The 21,231-nt window shown below is 41.4% G+C and overlaps 1 protein-coding gene across 7 annotated transcripts in view; it reads right to left on the minus strand.

Moving 5' to 3' along the window:
- PHACTR1 (phosphatase and actin regulator 1) overlaps positions 1 to 21,231 on the minus strand; it is a 301,932-nt gene that overhangs the window by 137,451 nt on the left and 143,250 nt on the right. Inside the window, exon 1 of one of the 7 annotated variants that reach the window (XM_077180747.1) lies at positions 4,762 to 5,026. The exons of 4 other annotated variants lie outside the window; for them this stretch is intronic. In XM_077180747.1, coding sequence (XP_077036862.1) covers positions 4,762 to 5,011 — 250 coding nt within the window. In that variant the 5' untranslated portion in view covers positions 5,012 to 5,026. Of the gene's footprint in view, positions 1 to 4,122; positions 4,341 to 4,518; positions 4,678 to 4,761; positions 5,027 to 21,231 lie in introns of those variants that run through there. 2 more of the 7 variants (XM_077180756.1, XM_054643121.2) reach the window with 2 other exon arrangements.

Consider the following 21,231-nt stretch of genomic DNA (forward strand, 5'->3'; position numbering starts at 1 on the left):
AAAGCAGTTACTGTCTGAAATTATGTGAGAATTAGTGAAGTAAAACTTATTTCTATACATAGCTTTTGCATGGCTTACAGTTTGTGTGGAAGCTAACTATTTAATTTAGTAATTACTTTTGTGGAAAGCAATACAATCACCTCAGAGACAATCTCTTAAGTGATACTAAAGTAAATGTTCTAAAAGTTCCCTGTTAAAAGAAATAAGTCTTCAGTTCCAGGTGGGAATCACACATGCGTACACACACACGCACATGCACAAGCCCCCATACAAAACCCTCCCCTTTCTATTTGGAAAAGATATTTATGTGGAAGCTCTAGAGGATGGGCAGTGTCAGAAAAACAAGTGTCAGAATTCCTATAGCAACAGTATCTCAGTCCACCCTGATTTTCATGCGTATATAAGATTTTAGAATAATTTCTGCTTAAATAGCAAAACCATGAAGTATAGGAGCACATAATAAATAGACTGACTATCAGCTCTGAATGAAACCTTTTGGGTATGTTCATTCTTAGTATTATTTGTACTTCCACTACACTTGAACCCAAAGACCCTAAAAAGCTTGAGCCCCACAGTTCTTGGAACTAGGAATGCAAATGGCAAGAGACAGTCCTTTCCTCCCTCTCCCCACTAAAGGACTCATAATCTATTTATAGACCAGCAGCAAGTGGAAGGAAATCCCACTATCTCCATTTTACAGACAAGGAGCTTGGGTACATAGTGATGATATATGATGGACATGCCTGAAGTTGCCCAGAGATACTCTACAAAGAACCCTTGAGCTGAGAACCCTAATTTGTCAATGATAAAAACCACTTTGCTCTGTGAATTCCTTCTCTTCCAATGTGCTCTTAAGTTAACTTCTTCCAACTTAAGTTTTCATGTCAGATCCTCTGCATAAAAACTGAAAGTATCTCACTTCAATTGTTCCACTCACTAGGTTAGGTAATCTCTGGGTGTCATTGAAGTCTTTACAGTTCTTTCTAGCCATACTGAAGTAGAGATCTGTCTAAAGCATGTTCCAGAGCCAGGCTCAGAACTCAGTAGGACACTGAGATTTGCAGTCAGTTTTCAGTATAAAATAAATAAAAACCAGCCTTTATCTCTTCCTTTACTTATTTCTCTGACTAATGTTGTTCATCAATGTCATCTGCTATGACCCAGCACTATCACAGCCCTCACAGAGACCACCAAAATCAGCACACTGAGAAGTGCTCTGTACATACCAGATGCTTAACATTGTGGCACACCTTGATCTCTTGTATTTCTAGCTCCTTCTACCCTACGAGATTATCAGTCACTTCTCCATATTTACATTCGGAAAACATTTTCATTCCTCTTCATGGTTCTGGAGCAACCTGTGTTGTCTCCTCAATTCTTGCTTGTTTTTTCTTGGGACTTTTGCACCTCTTCTCCATTCTGCTTCTCCCAACATCTCCCTCACAGCCCTTAGCATTCAGAGCTCAGCCCTGATTGCTCCTGTATTCCTGGAGGTGACTCATATCTCTCTTCACTTGACCTCTCCCTCTCTGTTCAGTCCACCATGTCTGATTGCCTCTCTGGCATACTGTCCTGAATATCTCATTCTTCACTCACGTACAGTTTCACCACTCAATTTTCAACACCGTTTCTGTTATTCTATCACCCAACCTTTCAGTATTGCTGCTTTTATAGACCTCTGTCATTGTTTTCTATTTTGCAACTAAATTAGCATTAAATATATCCATTCTTTTCGGTCCAATGGTTAAAACATCTCCCATGTTCATCTTATTACTGTAGCCTCCTGCTTCTCTTTGAGCTCCTCACTTCTTATTTTTTACCTCATCAAAATGCTGCATCCACACCAACTCCTTTTACCTCTATGTCAGTCTGCCCATCTGCATTGCCAAATTCCTTCACCAGCTTCTCTCCAAATTACATGACCTCCCTTCCAAGATATCATACGACTCAGTACCTGCTTCCATATTTTCCTTCACTTTCATTGCTATCTCTTTTAGTATTCTCCTGGTCATGACTTTTGTTAGATTAGCTGGTGGTATCTGAAGGATTTCCCTCAGTTTCAGCATAAATTTTCCTTCTAGAGTAGTAGAACAATGAAAATATAGAGTAAGACAATGACTAGAATCCAGGACTCATAACTGGATTTGGAGGATCTTTCAGCATTAAATCAGTGTGTCCAAAGTGTCTATGCCATAGGGACTGAATACTGGTCTCTGTACACGGTTCCAACAAATACAATAGCTGCTCAGATCACAGGATTCACACAGGACATTTGGGTACACTAGAGCAGCTATAGACCTGCAAGACATTGTATAAACTATACATAATTTGAATAGGAGGATGGGGGTGCTCACATTGCAAAGTGCTGTGCATTTCCCTTACAAAAGGTAGTAAGTGGTCCCCTTTCTAAGTGCTCTTTAGACTGTGCAACTGTGAGGATGCATGGACATCTTGAGATCCCGACAGGTTTCTCTGTATCTGAGCTAGTCACAGATTTTTACTTGATCTGTCTGAAATGATCATTGTGTAATTTCAATTCATTTAATCATCCTTTCCCTCCAAACACCAAAAGGTCCAGAGTCGGTATTCACCAGAAAAACAAAAAAACAACAAAACCCTGGTAGTTTTCAATGATAAAAAATGTGTCAGAGTCAAATCAGCAAGTGTCCCCAGGCAACATAGCTGGGACTACAGTTTCTTTACTTTCTGAAAGAAACTTATAGCTGTGCATGCTGTGGGAAAGAAAAGATTAAGGCTGTACTGGTATTAGTTACTTTTTAAACTATGATCTTAAAAGTAATTTACATGATGCAGAATGAAATCCTACCCCAGAGAAAGAGGGGGCAAAACCAGACTGATGACATGCTCTGGAAGCCTGCTGGCTGTGAGCCTCTCTGCTCTATTCTTTGCCTCTCTAGGGCTACTAGATTATCTCCTGCCAAGAGGCATAGCCTGCCCTCGGAGTATGTAATGGTTTGAAGCTAAATAACCAAACATAGAAAAGGAAGAAAACCCCTAAAATACAAACCTATTAGTCTGCTAAGAGGTACAAGTAACTGGAGTTATACATTCATAGGCATCCGTGTGTACACGTGTGCCTTAAAAGGGAGGAACGCATATTCTTTTCTTACTGTGCTAAGATTTCAAGAACAGGGTTTCAAAAAAACCTCAGCAAAAGATGTTGATGCAATTGAGTTTTAGGTCAATTCAATTAAACTAGGAAAGCATATTTTTATAAATGGCTTCATATGCTTTTAACGATAAATAAACTACACTAGTAGTGTAAAGTAAATACTACTGCTGGACAAAGCCCTTTCTTTAATATCTGTGGGACTTGCTGTCAGTAGCAGCACATAACAGGAAAGGAAACACTCAACAATTTACATAGCATTCATCAGATTCTTCCCTCAGCTGTAGTGGCATAAGCAGAAAGAGTGCTTAACCCACTGTGGGTTTCCAGGCTTCTCAGGCTATCTTCTCCCTATTCACCAAAAGCAATTCTGTTCAGCTTTAGCTGCTTTTTAATCAAAGAAATTATAATCACATTAGCAGGATGCTTATTCTGAAGAGACATTAGCAAATGCACGGTTACTTTGTTAAACTGCAGACCTGTGGTTGAAAAAGAACCACGAGTTCCCAAATAATATTTTGTTCTTTTGTACAGAGCAAATGAAAGCAGAGTTGGTTAATTAAAATATTATTAATAATAGTAATAATACTAACCTTAATGTCAAAAGCTGAAAAATGGAGTGCCAACGACTACTAAGAACCTCAGCTCAGAAAATGCTAACAATTTCAAATTCACATTTATCATCAAAAAAAGTCTTTCCCTGACCTTCAGAAAATGAGATCTGTATACCACATCAGTTAATAGGGTGCTTTCAGTTAAGTCGAGTGCCTTCAGTCCTAAGTAACACGCAAATCCACACAGCAAAGCAAAGTAATACAACACTGAACAAGAATGTGGGGTAACATCTGTGAGGCTATTTTTTGCCTGAATGCTTGTATGCTGCTCCTAGTTCTCAGCTTCTCCTAATAGCTTACTTCGGCAAAATCCAGAGAATTTGTCATTGTTGCCTTCAAATATTTGCATTCCTAGAAACATAAAAAGCATATACTTACCTGTAGCAACACCTGTGATTGATTACACCGTCACTCTCTGAATACCCTCTAGAGGTTTTGTTCAGTCCCAAAAGGAGAGGGGGAAGGGATAAGAACAGTTGTCTGAAGAGCACTGTATTAATTCCAATAAAAATACAATTTCCCCCATGCATTTGACAGCACGATGAAAATCACACTAGTGGTATTCCTGATAAACCAGATCTTCCAGATACTCAGTTGAGTCAAGCAAACTCTATTGCAGCACGACAAGGAAAAGTTGATATATCAAGGCAAAAAAGCCCCCTGATCTAAAATTCATAGGAATGGGAACAAAACACAATCAATACAAACAGCAATTTCTATAGCAACTGGGGAGAAAAGGGAATGGGAAGAAAGGAGAAGAGTTGGTGCCTTAACTGTTAGCACAAAGCTTCTGTGGCAAATGAAGGGACCCGTCCCTTTTGGCATCTCCCTGATCGACAGGCTGAATCAATGCCCAGCGTATTCCTCCCGCGCCTCCTTTCCTCTTTCCCTGGGATCTGTGGAGGAGCAAGCCGAGCATCCCAGGCTCCGACGGGAGCGCACACATGTCCGCGCACCCCCAAGCAAGCACAGGCGCTCCCTGCCTCGCTCCTACACCCACAGGATCTCGGCACTCACCGTCACGGGCTTCCTCCCCGCGACTGCAGTTGCTGCAAATGTGTTTGATCTCCTTGCCTATGTGATACTGTATCACAAACGAGACGTTGTTAGTGGTGCTGGTGGGCTCCTTCAGGGGCTTCATCCTCACTAGATAGAAAGCTTTCTTTTTAGGTTTCTCTCCACTCATGTCCGAAACCGAGCCCTGCCTGCAGGCAGCAGAAGGAAAAGCCAGCATCCCAGGCTGCCTGGCGTGCGTGCAATCCGCCATCCGCTCCCGCTCGCCTCGGTGCCACACACCACAGGGATGACGGGGAGGGCTGGGGGAGAGGGGGAGGCGGGAGGCAGAGCAGGCAGAAGCGCTGCTTGAGCCTTGCTGCCTGCCCTCCGCGACCCCGCTCCTTAACCAATCCCCCGGGCAGGGCTGGAGGATGCTCAGCGTGTCCCCGCTCCGAGCCTTTCCCTAAGCCGCGGGAGCCGGACACATTTGGCGGCACGGCGGAGCCTGGCACACCTTTGGCTACCTTGCTGCCTGCGAACACCCAGGAGGCAGAGCCTCCCTTGGCTTTCCGCTCCTGCTGCAACCCCTTCGCCCACGCCTTCCCCCATCCCCGAGCGCCCCGGGCCGCGGCCCTGCGGGATGGCGGGCACAGCCCGGCTCTGCCGGCGCCGCCGTCCTCCGGCCTGGAGAACACGGCAAGAGGGCCGGCAGCGCAGCCCGTCCCACGGAATTAACGATGTACACACAAAGAACTGTCCGGCAGCGGACTGCAAACCTTCCTCCCCGGCTTTCCATCATCTCCGGCTGCAGCTCAAGGGGGCACAGGGGCACTCCGCTTCAGCTGCCCCAGCAAAACCAAACCACACCCGCTTTTCATTCCTGATTTTTTCCCCCCTTTGCTTCTTATAAAAGCCAGATAAGGTGCTTGGTCCGGCTCATGCAGGGCTTAAGAGGGCGGCCACAGACAATGGCTGGCACTGCCTGGTGACTTCGGCCCAAGAGCCCCTGCAGGGGCATCGCTCCTCAGCCGCAAAGGCTGAGCCACACTTTGTGACTGCTTATCTAGGCGGTGAACTTCTTTGTCTCCCTTGCCTCCTGCCCATAGTTGCAGCTGCTCCAGAGAACAGCCTAATCATTCCAGGCTGCCTGCATTTCCAAAACTCCCCCTGCCTGAAAGGGATTATAATCCCTGGCCAGACACGTCAATCCCTTACTGTCCAGCTGCCCCCAAAATGCTGTGTGTTTTCATGGCCTGGTAAACAACCCAAGCTGCCCAACCTGCCAAAGCAGCAGCTCAGGACAGTGCCTGTGATATACAGAATTAGAGGAGTGGCGGTGAAGATGCTTGCTTCTTGCAGGTTCTGGGAAGGAAAGACTGAAGAAGAGATGATAACCTCAGCTATTCTGGCTGCTATTACAGGAATATGAGTGCTGGTTCTTTAAATGTTCAGCAAGCTATCAGTTTGGCAGGCACTAAGCAGAGAGAGTGCAATTGGGGCAGATGAAATATGGCAAAGAATTCTCCTTATTTTTAGCCAAAGGCCTCGCTCACTGTTAGAAGAAATCCACTCATTCTGCAATTCTTTATCATTTCCACATATTGTTGCCCCATGTTTAACTGCAACATGAGGAAAAAACAACCTTGATACTCTTAAACTACATATGAAACAGTCAGTGAGACGTTTGCCTAAAGAAAACAGAGCAAAAACTCAATTCAGTGCCATGGTTTTCCATTTTCTCAAGTTCATGCACATGCACGCACACAAACACACAGAGGCACACAGAAGATGCATACAATGAAACTGCTGACCTACTTGCTCTGCATCATTCTGATGCAGGTCTGACTTCTCACCTGGCACTCCTGGGAGTTGAAACCAAATGCAAGGCTTTACTTTTCTCAGCAGAGTTTACAAATCAGCCTAGGTGCTATCAGATCTCCCAGAAATACAGACTGAAGCAGGCATTCAGCAGAATTATGCTGGTCATCAAGCCACATAAGGATCCTACACAGTGGGCTATGTATGTGGGTTTATGCTGAATAGAGTTGGCCACCTCAGGTGATGTATTGCCCCAAAGGACTTGATTTTGCATGTGTTGCTCATCTAAAATTCCTGCCCACTTCCTATAAGTGGTAGGAGAACAAGGAATGCACAATTATTCAGGAATAAGCAGGTGAATTCACCAAATGTGTGTAGTGTGTAGTTCTGAGTTAATGCACTGAAAAGCCATCCCTTTGAAGGCCTGATGCTGAGATGCTGTTTGCTATGATACACATTTGGAAAGTAAAGGCTGAGAAGAGTTTGATTCCCCCAGCAGTCAGACAGCAGTTCAGACACTCGCAGTGGAATTCCCTCTAACTTATTCACTGCCTTTGAGAACACATTCAGTTTGGTTGTGATTCAGAAAATAATTAGGTGAGTGGAAGACATGATCATAATTCACCTTCTGAACTTGCTTAGAGTTCACACTGTCACTGGTACTCAGTACTGCTGCACTATGGAAATGGGTCAGGAGAGGATAGCACATTCAAATGCCAGCTTCCCTGAATCTGGAAGATATGAGTGTTAATGAAATGCAGGGTGGACTCAAAACTGGAATATCATATCTGTTGTCTCGGGGCAGTTTTGGGGTGTTGTGCCTCACCTCTCTTAAGAAAGAAAATTAAGAATCATACATTCAGCAGAGCTGGTCTTGTAAGGCAAAAGGTCTTGTAGTTCAGGAATTGGGGAAGACTTAGAACATGAAAAACTGGGTCAAATCATCAGTCTTTTGCAACCTCCCACTATGACCTCAGACAATTTATTTACAACCTCTTGGTATCTCAGCTCCTTGCCTAAAGAATAGTGATGTTGATGTTTCTGTTTTTCAGACAAATTTTATGAAATTATAATCTAAAGTTCTCAGAAGGTGTTTGTATATCACAGAGGGAACATCAACAGACTTTTCAAATTTACTGAGAGAGAGAGGTTTACTGTTTATAGCAAAATGAGAGGGGGAACAGGAAAAACATGTTGCATCAGGCTTAGCCCAAACAATTCACTCACTCCAGACTTAATTTATTTTGTTTCACTTGATTTTATTTCGACAGTATTTATCCCTCCTCTTGCTACTCATTTGATTCTAAAGCTATGAAATTCAACTTGGATCTGAAAATAGATTTCATATCTAAACACTGCCTTTTTACTGACTCTGATATTATCTTCCCAACACAAAAAACTTTTAGAGAGGGACAGAAGCAACTTCTTTCTCAGGCAGAGACTAAAAGATTGTCACCTACATTCTAGTCCAGCCTCACACGCACTCCATTCTGTGAAAGAACCAGCAAATACTACCAGAGCGGACTGAGTTTTACAAGCAGATCCCAGGAGACTGCAGAAGCCCAGCTGCTCTGACATGTTTGTGGACAACTGGGAATTAAATAACTGGTGAATAAGAGCCCCAAATTATCATGGAGAAAGCCTAGTAAATTTTTGCTTCCAGGTGCTATGTATTTTGAATGCAAACAAACCCTGAAGCTATCTGCTAGTATGTCTCCTGTAACATGCTCTTTGCTATAACATGCAAATTGCCTTCATTCCTAAGAGCTGTCTTACAGAGAATCTGAATTTGCCACAGCTCATAAAACAAAAATAAGTTTAATTATGATCTCTTTAATTATGGTGAAAGCTACCGCTGCTAATCAGTTCCAGGACAAATAATGTAAAATGAATGTACTACAGTAGTCCTGCAGAAAAGGACTTGCTTTGCCTTTGTAAAGATAAGTGAAAAAGGTCTAATAACTCTTTCACTGCCTCAGTACACAGCTACAAACCTTGGCATAATTTGATTGCACAGTGGACAACAAAAATCAATGAACAGGATGTCAGATAATTCGTTATTTGACAGTGAATCAACAAACTTGCATTCTATTCCCAGGCCACATTTGCTTCTTCTATAAGCTTGAGAAACCACTTGTACCTTCAGTTCTTTTTCCCCTTCAGCCTTTGCCATTAAGGAGGATGCCAGTTCCATTGTCCATAAAGAAGAAATGGAAGCAGCATCCCCTTTAAAGAGATGACTACTGAGATATTGGTTCTTAACCTGCACCAAAATCTCTGAGGCTTGACACTGTCATGCCTTTATTTTTCCCCATTTCACCATGTCTTCCCATGTCAGAGATCACTTGGCTAACAGTCTTTTTTGGGACACTGCCCTCAAAGAGCAGGCAAGTTCTCAGCTGCATTCTCCACTCTACAGAAAAGAATATTCCCTCTTACTTCTTTCTCTAAGCTGTGGCACTGTGCAAAATGCCAGTCAGGACACCCCTGAAGTGTGCCTTACAGCCCTCAGCTGAACAACAGGGAGGTTTCTGTGTGGGCTGGACAGGCTCTCTCTTCCAGCACAAATAGGTGCACAAGAGAAACTGTGTGGAAGCCTCTGATCCTTGTTTCTTCAGTACAAATGTTGTCTTGGAGATCTGTAGTGTTCCCCTGAACAAGCTATGGCACTGTTCTTATAAAAATGCTAGACAAATGCAAGGCAGCACCACTTCTTCTCAGTAGTTTAGTCTTTCTAACCAAAACACCATGATTCATGTTTTACAGTCTATTTAGGCAGTGATGTTTTCACAGGGATGCCCTGGTACTAGGCAATTTTTTATAAATATTTTACTTTCCTTCTTATTTCCTCTGCTCATGGTAATAAACATCCCAGTGAGAATAAAAAAGAGATAAAAGATAAATAAATTAATTACCAGCTGCTCTGGTGATTAATGCATACATCAATGTTGTGCTACACATAGTGATACAAACTGATCAGCTTGGAGTAAAGAGGGAAATAAGTACAATTTGATCACTGACTACAACACAGGAATCAGCCCCTAGCACAATACTTCCTTTGGTAACATCTTCAATTTACTATCAAAAAATGCCCTCAAAACCACCTCAGGATGGCTGACATTTGTCAAAGGAGTTTGTCACCAGGTGGAGAATCTTTCTAGTTGCAGTGCACAATTCAAACCTGGCTATCCAAATATTTTTTGTTTGCCAGGCAGTTACTGCAGCTGGAGAACTCTGGTCCATGGCAGGGGCTCCAGGGTGCTAGGCTGACAGTATTTCTGCTTACTACGTGGCACATCAGCAAAAATGGGAGGGCAAGGAGGAGGGAGAATCAGCCTGAGACTCCAGCAGGCCAAAATAGAATATGACCTTTTTAGTTTTGCAGCTGTAAACACATTCTTAAGCAACAATCCCAGCTAGTCCTGGCAGTCTTCGGCCCAAGAGAGACAAAGACTGCCATCACCCAGGTGATGAGTACTGCACAAACAAGTGCAAACTGAAGGAAGAAGAAAGAAAGGAAAATGCCCCTTCCTGACTTTCCTACATTCAGCAATAATGCCAAAGCATCACACATCTCATTCTTGCTCTACCTGCAGGGCTCTCCACATCCTGTGCATATGCTTTGCCATGATGGAGTCCTCTCCTTATTTAGGAGAAGCCCTGCTTTATTTCAACGTGATGCCATATGGTGTGAGGAAAGTGAACAGAAAAGGTTATACATAAAAAACACATAAGCTTAGGAACACCTGTTTGCTGCAAAAGTGAAGAACTACTGATGGCAAAGGCCTCCTAAGGATAAAAAGGAAGATGTCATCCTACCTAGCAGGACAGATGGAAAGTTGCTGAGCTGCCATTTGAATGCCCAAACACCTATATGCAATTGATGTCCAAAGGCCTGATGAAGCTAAGGGTAAACATCAGCAATGAAAAAATGTGGGGTCTGGAGTTCTAAAACAGCTGAGCAAGCAACCATTAGCATTAGATGATGCTGAAAGGAAGACAATCTTTATGCTGAAATCACAGCTGAAGCTCTTGCTATAGCAGAGCTTACTGCAAGTCCTAGCACCAGAGCCATTAGTCACTACAGTCCTAACAAGGTCATTACCTCCCATCTTAGAAAATCCACTCTCAGTTTTCATATCTAATTTTGATGTGGCATGCCCTGAAGTTTTATGATCAGTTTGGAGCACTTTGCATATCCTACATAACTTTCAGAGGTGTGGAAACCTTTTCTGCCTTGACAACAGAAAAAGGATAGAGCAGAGGCATGATTTGGGACTTGGTAGTACCCCTGCATGATCTAAACTGTGCATTTAGCTGCCATCTTAAAGTTAACAAAAAGTAGTTCCAAAAACCTCACTGCAATTACAAGATTGAAACCAAGGAGGAATCTGAATTAAGTCCTGTGTGGCCAATTTAATAATTCCATTTAGGAAGGATCATATTTAGCGTTGATGTGAGCATATAGACAGCAGTCTGACACTGGTAATTGCTTTGCCCCATGTGTTTGGAACTGTGGGAATAGATTCTACTAGTAAGACTCACTACAAAATATGGGCCTGACCCAGTGCTTATTCAAGTTAATTGGAATTTTTCCATGACATTAGCTGCACACTTTACCATATACCAAAATGCAACAGCACCAGTGACTTGAAGATCCATATCATTGCAGCAGCCTCCTAGCTAGTTACTCCCTGCTTGACACTGAGAGAATAAAGTATGATATACCATGGATTTTCACACACCACACCACCCCAAAATACCTTTTTCTTTCTGTGCATAAATTAAGAAATAGCTCTCCACCCTCTGCTTTCCTTCCATCAAACCCAGAGCTGTCTTACATATACATGCAGAAAAATATTTTTAAAAACCTCACAAAACTAAACCCACAGTCAGGTATCAGGCTGCATCTATAATTCCTCACAAGGTTCTGTTCCCCCACAGCCTGCTAAAAAAAACGCAGTAGGGGGAGAAGTCAGTGTGCCTGTGTGTACCTGTGTGTCTAGCAAGCCCTTGGGGGAAAAAAATCTGAATATGGCTTATTCTTGTCACAATAGCTCCTAGAAAGCAAAAAGGGAGGGGGAAGGTCCAGAGGAGGAGTCCGAGCCTATAGAATAAATAAAGTCAAGCACTGGTCACCTCTGGCTGACAAACTGGCAGTACTGCTACCAACATCATGGGTTCGTTTTATACTGTGTCCTACAGAGATAGAAAACCAGGCACTTATGGTTTTGTTGGCTCCAAGTAAAACTACATGTTTGAAAAGTAAAGCAAAGAAGGCAATAGGAGGGTTTCAGAGCTGTGCATTACAATTGTTTCATAAAAAGAACCTTAATTTGGACAAAATCAAGTGTTTCATTTAAAGTAACAAAGAAAATACATCAGAAGCCCTGGATTTACAACATGCAATAGAGAAACTTGAAACTTGGTGGAACCTAGCAAGATTTACTGTGATAAACTTATGACTTTGAACAGCCTATTCTGGACACTCTTGAATGCAAAGAAAACTCAGTAAAGTAGGTCATAGTCATCATCTTTCAGGATGCCACAATGGTTTTCTCCATGTTTTCTCAAGAATTACATGTCTCAAGACAAGAATAAAAAAAAAAAACAATGCTGAGAAAAAAAATCTATTTTTCATTGCTAGTGCCTGGAAGTCCTGGGTGATCAACTTCAGACACCTGAGAAAACATCAGTCTTTCTAGAACTGCCACTTGGGATATCCTGAATCTCTATACCTTTGAGAGTGTGTGGGACAGACATGAATATCACAAAATCACAGAAGTCTAGGGCTTCCTGTCACAACCCCTCAAGGACTGAGCCATACACAGTGCTCTGTCTGCCCTGGCTGCAGAAAGGTCTGAGTCATCTGGCTTTAAGGAAAATATAAGAAAATAGGTCAAACTGAACTTCCCATCACAGGCAATTTCAGTGAAGTCAATCAGCTTGCAAAAGCATTGCTCTCAGCACAAATTGCCCTCATATTTCTGTCTACATAACTAATTAAATTAATTCCTAATCATATCAAATAGCATTACTTCCCCAAGAATGAACAGACTAACACTCCCTGCTGGTAATCCTTACTTATAAAAGTTGCTTCTCAGGTAAAGCTATGGAGAAGGATCCCACTGCACGAATCTTTGTTGAAGTAATACATCCAAAATATGAGAGTGGCTTGAAATTGGTAGACAGACCAAAAGATTTATTTCCAAGCAATAAAATAGATAGTTATTATCTCAGAAACTCTCTATTGGCTACTGAGATCACCAGCCTACAGCAGACAAAGTTACAATCAGCACATAATAGGGATGACTGGATTTTTTGCCTTTATAAATGACTCATATTAAGTCTGTTGCTTGCAGTTCAGAACAGTTTACTTGAAGGTCAGGGATATGACTGTGCATGAAGCACATTCATTTAGGGAACACTTTCACACACAAAAGGAAACAGCAAATGAAGAAGGATACGTTTGACAGACTTGGCCCCAAAGAGCTCATTTGCAGTAACACAGTTATAGACTCTTAACCAAAGTTTCCAGGTCAATGGCCTGGGACTTGCCATATCTCCTGTGTGCCACTGGGGCAGCCACACAAAACTAACAGGTTTTCATTTCAGTTTTTCATCTCACTGTAGTTTCTGTGATTTCCAATACCAGTGTGTTTAAAGCAATCTGAGAAAGTCACAAATTGCAAAAGCTTTGGAGGCCAGAGACATGGGAAAAGCCACACAGCAAGTCCAGTAAAGTCAAACTCTGACCAAGTTCAGACAGAGGATGAGAGGCTGAGCTGTGAGAACAAGCTAAAGGTTCATGAGGTCTACAGAAGTACAAATGAACAGGCAAGCAGGCAGAATCAAGTGGGAACATGAGATGAAGGGAAGCAACATTCAGCCATAACAGAAAGAAGATAAAGGGAAGGAAAAGAAAAAGAGAGAAGATCAGGAAACCTATGAACTCCTCCCTAAACTTCCTGGGTGCCTTTGAAACAACAGACCCTCCCAACCTTCAAAGGCTTCTCCCATCACTGAAAAACACTTTGCAATAACACATGAACAGTGCAGGAACCAAGAGTACTGAGGCAGCTGCAAAGGCAGATTTAGGTACAAACACTGGCAAAGCTGTAGGGGGAAGCTTTCATAAGCATCTGCCTCCACTGGGCCTGACAGCAGCACACACTGTCAATCACCTCACCTCAATAAGTGCTCACAGTTTTCTCAAATTAGAAATTTAGACAACACAAATCCCTAGGAATAGCATACAGTTTCTATACATATCACCCAGTGATTTAGCAGCACTGAAGTGAAGCAAGAAGCTTCTGACATTATCACGTGCATCTTTTTCAGTCTTTCCTCCTTCAGCACAAACATGGGGTCCTCCAAATAGTACAGAAATCTGCATGAGGAACTTTTTATTTTCTCCAAAAAGAAGCAGAAAAAAAAAAGTTCTTACTCTCCTCTTTTTAGCCCCTGCTTACTACAGGCCAGTAATTTTTCATCATCAGGCCCCTATCCCTCAGTCACTGCTTGTACTTTCACTGTGGACTGGTGTGAAGCACAAGCACAGAGGGAGAAATTTGGCTTTGCATCAGTTCCATGTCATCATTCTCCTAGTGTCCCCAGAGTTTAACACAACCAGGCTTTACAACACCAACAGACAATATATGCACCATCAACAGGTCTTACTGACAAAAAGCCATATTAAGCATTTTTTACCTCTTTAAAACCTTGAATAGCAGTCAACACAAAGAAGCTGCAGTGTGCTGAAGGATCTTAAGAAATAGCTGTATAATCAGTTTTTGCTGAAATCCTGGAACATATTTTAATGTGAATCTTGCCAAGCTCTTTAATGTCTGCCCATTGGTTAAGCCTCAATATCCAGGCTAGATTTTAGTAATTTCTTAGGGCGTTTTATAAAAGTAGGAAATATTAACTGCTAAAATCTAATTCAGCTTTTTCAGTGATGCATTGCCATTACATATAACAACATACCTGTAATACTTTTCACAATCTTAACCATCATGTACATAAATTATTCACTAGAAATAAAAACTTACTCCTAATATATGCTAATTTTTAGAGGTTTCATAGAGTCAGCTGCTTCACCTGTGTGATCCATGATGTGTATCTGTCAAAACCTTAGTCTCCAGAGAACATCAAAGCACAAAGGGCAGGATTTCACTTTCCCAGGGGTTTAAACCAGAGAAGAATGTGACTGAAGGCTGAACTAGAAGGACTGCAGTACAATACACATTTCATTCACAGTGGAGTGAATGCAGCAAAATAGTGGTAAAACCCACTGCAGATCTTTTTTATTACTTTGTATTACAAAAATTCCAAGGGGCCCCAGCAGAGCTTAGGACTGCAGTATACAATGTACTCTGACATTTTAACAGACTTTTTGTCCTAATGATCTTCAAGTTTCCTCTAGAGCAGTCATCCTCTGGGCTTAAAGCATCCCGGCTTCAAGACTTTGTTGGTTCAAGACTTTGGGAAAGCTCTAACTGCATCATGAGGCCAAAAGCAGATGGAAATTTTCAATCACTTTATGGGTTATTGCTGGAAATCACCAAAATGTATACTAAGAGGTCAAACACATCTATGTTCCTTACATCACCATGAACAACTAAGAACTTAGTGTTCATAGGCAGTACTTGAAGAGCATGCTGAGAAAAGATTCACGAGAGAACAGTTTGCATACTTGTGATGCAAGAATGCAAACTGAAGCACATGTTTCTGCAAAAAAAAAGTATTTTCCCCTTCCCACTACAGTTTAAAGTTTAAAGGTGAGACTACTAATTACTTACAGCCAAGCATAAGACCAAGTTGCCCAGGAAGGTTGTCTATCTCTGCTGGCTTTCAAGCCTGGAAGGGGTTAAGTCCCCAGGCAATCTGATCTAATTAGATCTGCTTTGAGCTCTGGATGTCCCATCCAACCGAAGTTATTTTATGATTCTAAAACATTCAATCAATAGTATCTTCCTCTGACTTGTACACCTTTGAGGTAACAACCAAAGGCAGTCTCAGTGGTGTGTGAGTGCACTTCTGCACACTGCAACTGCAACTGTGCACTGCAACTTACCCTGACAAGCTTTCTTGTCAGAGTAACAGTTTTCAGCCACTCAGACAAGATATTTGAGTGGGATGTGACCATGCCACAGCCCTTTGGTAAGAAGCTGGTAAATTGTGCTCATGGGAATATACACAGCTTTTCAGTTTTCTCCAGAAAAGCCATTTGGCCTTCTTCCTCAGGGAACCTGCATCTTTCTTGAGAGATCTAATGCACTATAAGCTGCAAATAAGCTTTTCATACCAAGGCACTATTCCCCTCCCGCCCCACCCCCGGCCATACTTTGTCATTTTTCTAGATGTTTCGGGAAATCCAGAATTATGCATATTTTGTAATTTTGCCTTGTAATCTTTGTGATAAAGGTTCCTCCACAACTTCCTAGCCACCTCCATCTGAGGGAATGCCACCTCCACAAGCTGGTTGCCAGAAAACAGCTATCCTGGGAAATGCAATGTGTTAAATGACAAAGGACTGCTCTGCCTGCCCGAGGCATCACTCTTTTGATGTCTGCACAGAAACATGCTGAGGGGGAAATGAAAAGGCTACCAGCCCTGACAATGTAGGGCACTGGTTGCAGCGGCACATGGGAGAGGAATAGGAATTCTGTGAGGGCAATCTGGCCTTCAAGTGGAAATGCAGGGACTGTTAATAGGGAACAAGTGCATGCTTTGCTCTTTCTCTTGTTCTTCTGACCAAAGCAGAAGGGAGACAAGGTGAGAAAACAAAGAATATAGGATCTAGAATGAAGCAGCTTATTATAAAGCTATTATGAATAGTTGGCATGATGCTTAGCTAGGGGATAATAAAGTTAGCCATTAGACATGATGAATGGTTGAAGGGGCTTTATAATGATATGGAATGATTTTCATCTTTATATCAGACAGGTTGAATTCAGGTCAAGTCAGTACCAACACAACATGAATGCCATCTAATTTATTTCATCAGGTTTTGTGGAATGAGCTTGGTCCCTTGTAAGCTGTTTGGGACAAAGGCTTATTCATAAGTAATTATCTGCAATAAGCACCTCCACTTGCATGAGGCAGGGCTTTAAACAAGGTGCTGTTCAAACAGCCAGGCTTTGAAAAGGTTACAATTCAAGTAGATAAAACTGTAAAAGTATTACTTAAATATGACAAAGAGAGAGACGGCATTGTTTGTCCAATGCTTTATGGAAATGATGGGCTAAAGCTTTATTTGAATCTGTATTCAATTATGAGCCAGTTCTTCCTGCCTGGGCATTTAGAAATTGCACAGTGCCTGCTGGGCAAAACTGCAGTCTATATAAAGAAGCAAAGAACATAAGGTGTCCTTTACTAGCCACCATGTTCATCAGCATCTTTCAAAGTCTGCTTCTGCTCTCACAAATCTCGCCGGTGAGAAAGAGAAGACATGTTAATTAGTACCAAGGAATGGTGTCAGCTTCTGGCTTGCTAGCAAGGGCTATAAACAACATTATATTTACAGAATGCACAAGTCCTCTTCTACTGGGTCACTGTCAGAGCAGCACTGGGGTTTGCAGGTCACAACTTGTAGCTCAGATGCTCTCCTGAAATTTTTGGCAGTTCAGAATTATGAATCCTCTATTTTTTTACATTTGGGAATAGTAAATAAATACATGAGATGAGATTAGAGGTATTGGCCAATGGAGACTTAGTTAGACAGAAAGAAGTAAGAGAGCTGGAGAAGAGAAGGAATCCAGGAAATTTAGTTGATCCTGGAAGAAGAAAAAAATAAAACAAGTACAAAATAAAAAGAGCTAATACACAGAGACCCCAGAGAAATTGCAGTGACCTGACCCATCAATGGGGTTATTCTGATGTAGTCCATTGTCATTGTCACTGATTTAGCATGGATTTAAAATCCCATGCACTACAGGGCTTCATCTAGCACACTGCTAAGCAGTGCTACTCTGCTGCATGTTCTACTTTGAATCTGTGCAAGGGGACCACATTTGGCATTTGCAGCAGTATAATCACATTGAATAATTGGACTGTGCAAACTTTTGAAACATCAGTTTCCTCAAGCCCACAGAAGGATAGTACAAAACTAATGGTGTGGAGGAGAGTGAACAGGAGGTTAACCAGTCATCAGCTTCCCACTCTAGGCTGCACTGTTCATACAATTAGATTTTGTATTTTGACAATTGTACCAGAGTTAAAGTAATTACAGTTATATGAAGTTTGAAGCGCAGAGTTTAGGACTAGGACTCCTGGAGCTGTGAATGCCTCCAAGGCAGGGATGTGATTATTGAGGTAAAATCAAGTAATATTAAATTGAGGCATCTTGAAGAGGAGGTGGAAGGCAGTGCCTTCATGACCAGGAAGAAAAAAGTACAGCTTTGTAAGGAGAGACAAAGGGGTTCTAGCTTTCGGTGGAACAGGAGGTAATCTCTTTCCTTCGTTTCTTTCTGTGCCTTCTCCCCATCCTCTGAGAACAGATAGAAGCAGGCATTTTGGACAATAAAGGAAGGAAGAAGGACTGCAGATTGATTCAGGAGAAAAAAATTAGGAGCTAGCTGAGGACCTAGATCAGTCAAGAAAATTCTTTACTCTCACTTAAACTACTGTGTACTATTACTTATTCTTCTGATGTTTTCTTTAATCTATTGTCCTTATATGCTGTCTCCTGGCACATTTGACTCTGAACATGTAACACAGCATTTTTGCCGCACAGTAATGGTAACATTGGGACAATTTTACAGACATTGAGATTTCCAGTGCATAGCCCCAGATATCCAAAGGCTTACAGCTGTCCAGTGTCAGAGCTGGTCATGCTAGGTTTGACAAAATGACATAATTCAGGGACACTTACCAAAGGAATGCTAGGTTTTAGGAAAGTACTATGGAATACTCATGGTCCTGAGGCATGGAGGACAACACCCATAACCTTTGGTTTTTGCTCACGTGTTTTAAAATTGATGGTGGTTATTCAGATATAGAACACAGATCTCAACTGCATCACAGAAGCAATTTAGAAAATACACTTTGCCTCTGCATAATAGATACTTGTAAAGATTAGGGTGGTTCTTCCATGTCTCAGTAGACACAGAAGGTGCTGCAAGCTTGACTCATTCACCTCCATTGACATGAAGCATGGTGCTGTTTGAGATGAGAGACACTAATATCAGTGTCTTTTAGTTCTAAGGTCTAAAACTGTATGCCGACATTCTGTAAAGTAATACCTTCCAATGGTCTACTGCTTGGGAGGATGGTTAGTTGTCTAACTATAAATTCAATGAAGATTACAGACGTTTTTTGTAATTTTTCAGTTGTTTTGGGCATCACTTGCTGGTATCTTTGGCTATAAAAGGTGCCTGGAATGACAGGTCAGATAAGACACAGGCCTTTTAAAAATATGAAAACATATTTTAAACACAGTTGTGCTGATTAAGATTTTTGATAATGCAAGCCTTGCAAAAATAGCTTTCCAGTGAACAATGGATCTACACACTTGGGATAACTTAGTTAAAACCAAAATAGAATAGAGAGATGTCACAATGCAAAGCTTTGTGTTTGGATGGTTGGTATCCCTTTATAAATTTAATCTCGGTGGATTAATCATTCTCTGTAGTTCACTGTGCTCGCAAAATTAAATACACTGAAATTCAAACCAAGGATCCTGAAACAAACCCAGCCAGAGGCATTAACAATGCTTCAGTGAGTACGCTGGCACACTTTGATATTCCAGGTCAATGAAGCTTGTTCTAAGAAAGCATCTGGAGCACTCTAAATCCAGCACGCTTTAAAATCTAAATCTATGCTGAGCTTCTCTTCATTTCTTTAAGATGCCTTTTAATTACAGTCCTGATCAATGCCATTCTGCAAAAATCATTTCCTGTGCTACTTTCCCCATTAACAATTAAAATTACTATTTTCTCTCATTCTATTCTGGATAGCTTCTCAGAGCAGAGCATTAAAATCTTAATTTCTGTTCATTAGCACTAATTTTTCATCTAAATACAGAATTCTAATGTTGGTATATGGTCTGAAGGTTTTATAATTCAGTCATACCTTCCCCTGCCTTTTTTTTCTTAGAGCTGGATTGAAAGAAACACTTAGGTTATTTAAGGGTAGATACAGATCTAAGCTAAGAAAGTCAATCTTCATTGCTTCTTGAGACTTTTTAAAGGGAGTCATTGATACCACAATTGAAATGCAAGTACTTCCAACCCACCAAACTGATAAAGAGTTATTTAAATAAGCATTCAACAGATTTTGTCTTTTATATATATGTAATCAACCAAGTGAAATGGGGCATCTTTGAAGAAAGCGCTTTCCTGGTAAAAACCTTGTGCTACCTGATTCTGGCCACAGTAATTGTAAAAAGATTCCATACCCTCCCCCTTCGCCCCTTTTTTCTCATGGAAAAAATGCAACCAAATAATATTTCTCCTGGGACAAATAGGTCCCACCTGCAGCTGCATTCTCAGCCTAAAGGAACATCTATGTCTCTGAGGCTACACTGTGAGCCCATTCACTCTGAAAAGCAGACAAACAAGCTGAGCACCTTCATTTCTCAGAAATGTGATTTTAGGTTTTTTTTTATTAACCACAATACTTCAAGACCTTTCCTAAAACAGAAATTCCTGACCAATTTCTGTTTGATAACTCTCCTCCTGTATACACTGAAATTTCATTTTTGCCTTGTCTTATGGGAAGAACATCCCACTGAATCTGTGTCAACTCTTCAGCGGCTTTATCTTCCCCCATAAAGCTATGAAAAACTCCTATAAAATCAATGCACAGATTAATGCGGAATTAAACTCCCCCGCCATGCTAAACTGAATGCAAATTCATGCAAATATTGCTGTAAAATGTCTTTTGCATTGCTCAATATAAGGCAAGTGAACCCATGACTACAGATGTAATTTTCAAAGGAAAAAACACACTTAGAGCCTCTCTGGCCACACTATGGAAAGTTCTCTTCAAAGAGAATGATTTTTTTGCAGTCTATATTGCAAAAAGGCCTCTTATATGTCTTACTTTAGATATTAATGTTGTTTTATGGATGCGGAGTAAGGAAAATCTACTACTCAGTACTAGTAAATCTAGCAGAATTCAGTCCTTATGTAGCATGAGCCCATTGCAGTGGTGATTATTAGGGCATCACTGACATAGAAAGATCTTCCCAGATATACCAATAACTAAAGCAGAGCTAAACTGCATAAACAAACACAGAGCACCAGAAGAAAATCCTAGTTTGTAATTGTACCACACTGAATTCTGGAAGCCTCTGTAAAGATATGAGGCTTAGTCACTAAAGAAAAGACTCGGAAGGAGCTCCTGTTTCATTACATGTAAATGTACTTATCCTGTAGATAAGTAACTGAGATACAGCAATGTCTTGCACAAATACACTGCATGTCTGAAGCAGGGCTGCAAGATACACATCAGAAGAGAGGAGCTTACTTTTAATAATGGCTCCAGTCAGTCCTTGTCGACACATTCGCTTAAAAATCTCCCAATATCTTGGAAAGAAGTGGCTGCAAGTTACTGCAACACCTAGGCCTGGGACTGGCATTTGCTTCAGAAGAGATATATCCACAGAGAGCAATGCATTGCTGCAAAAGGACACATGGAGCATGACATGTTATCTGCAAGAAGCACTCT

The sequence above is a fragment of the Agelaius phoeniceus genome, chromosome 1 (genome assembly GCF_051311805.1).
Source record: "Agelaius phoeniceus isolate bAgePho1 chromosome 1, bAgePho1.hap1, whole genome shotgun sequence".
Taxonomy (NCBI): Eukaryota; Metazoa; Chordata; class Aves; order Passeriformes; family Icteridae; genus Agelaius; species Agelaius phoeniceus.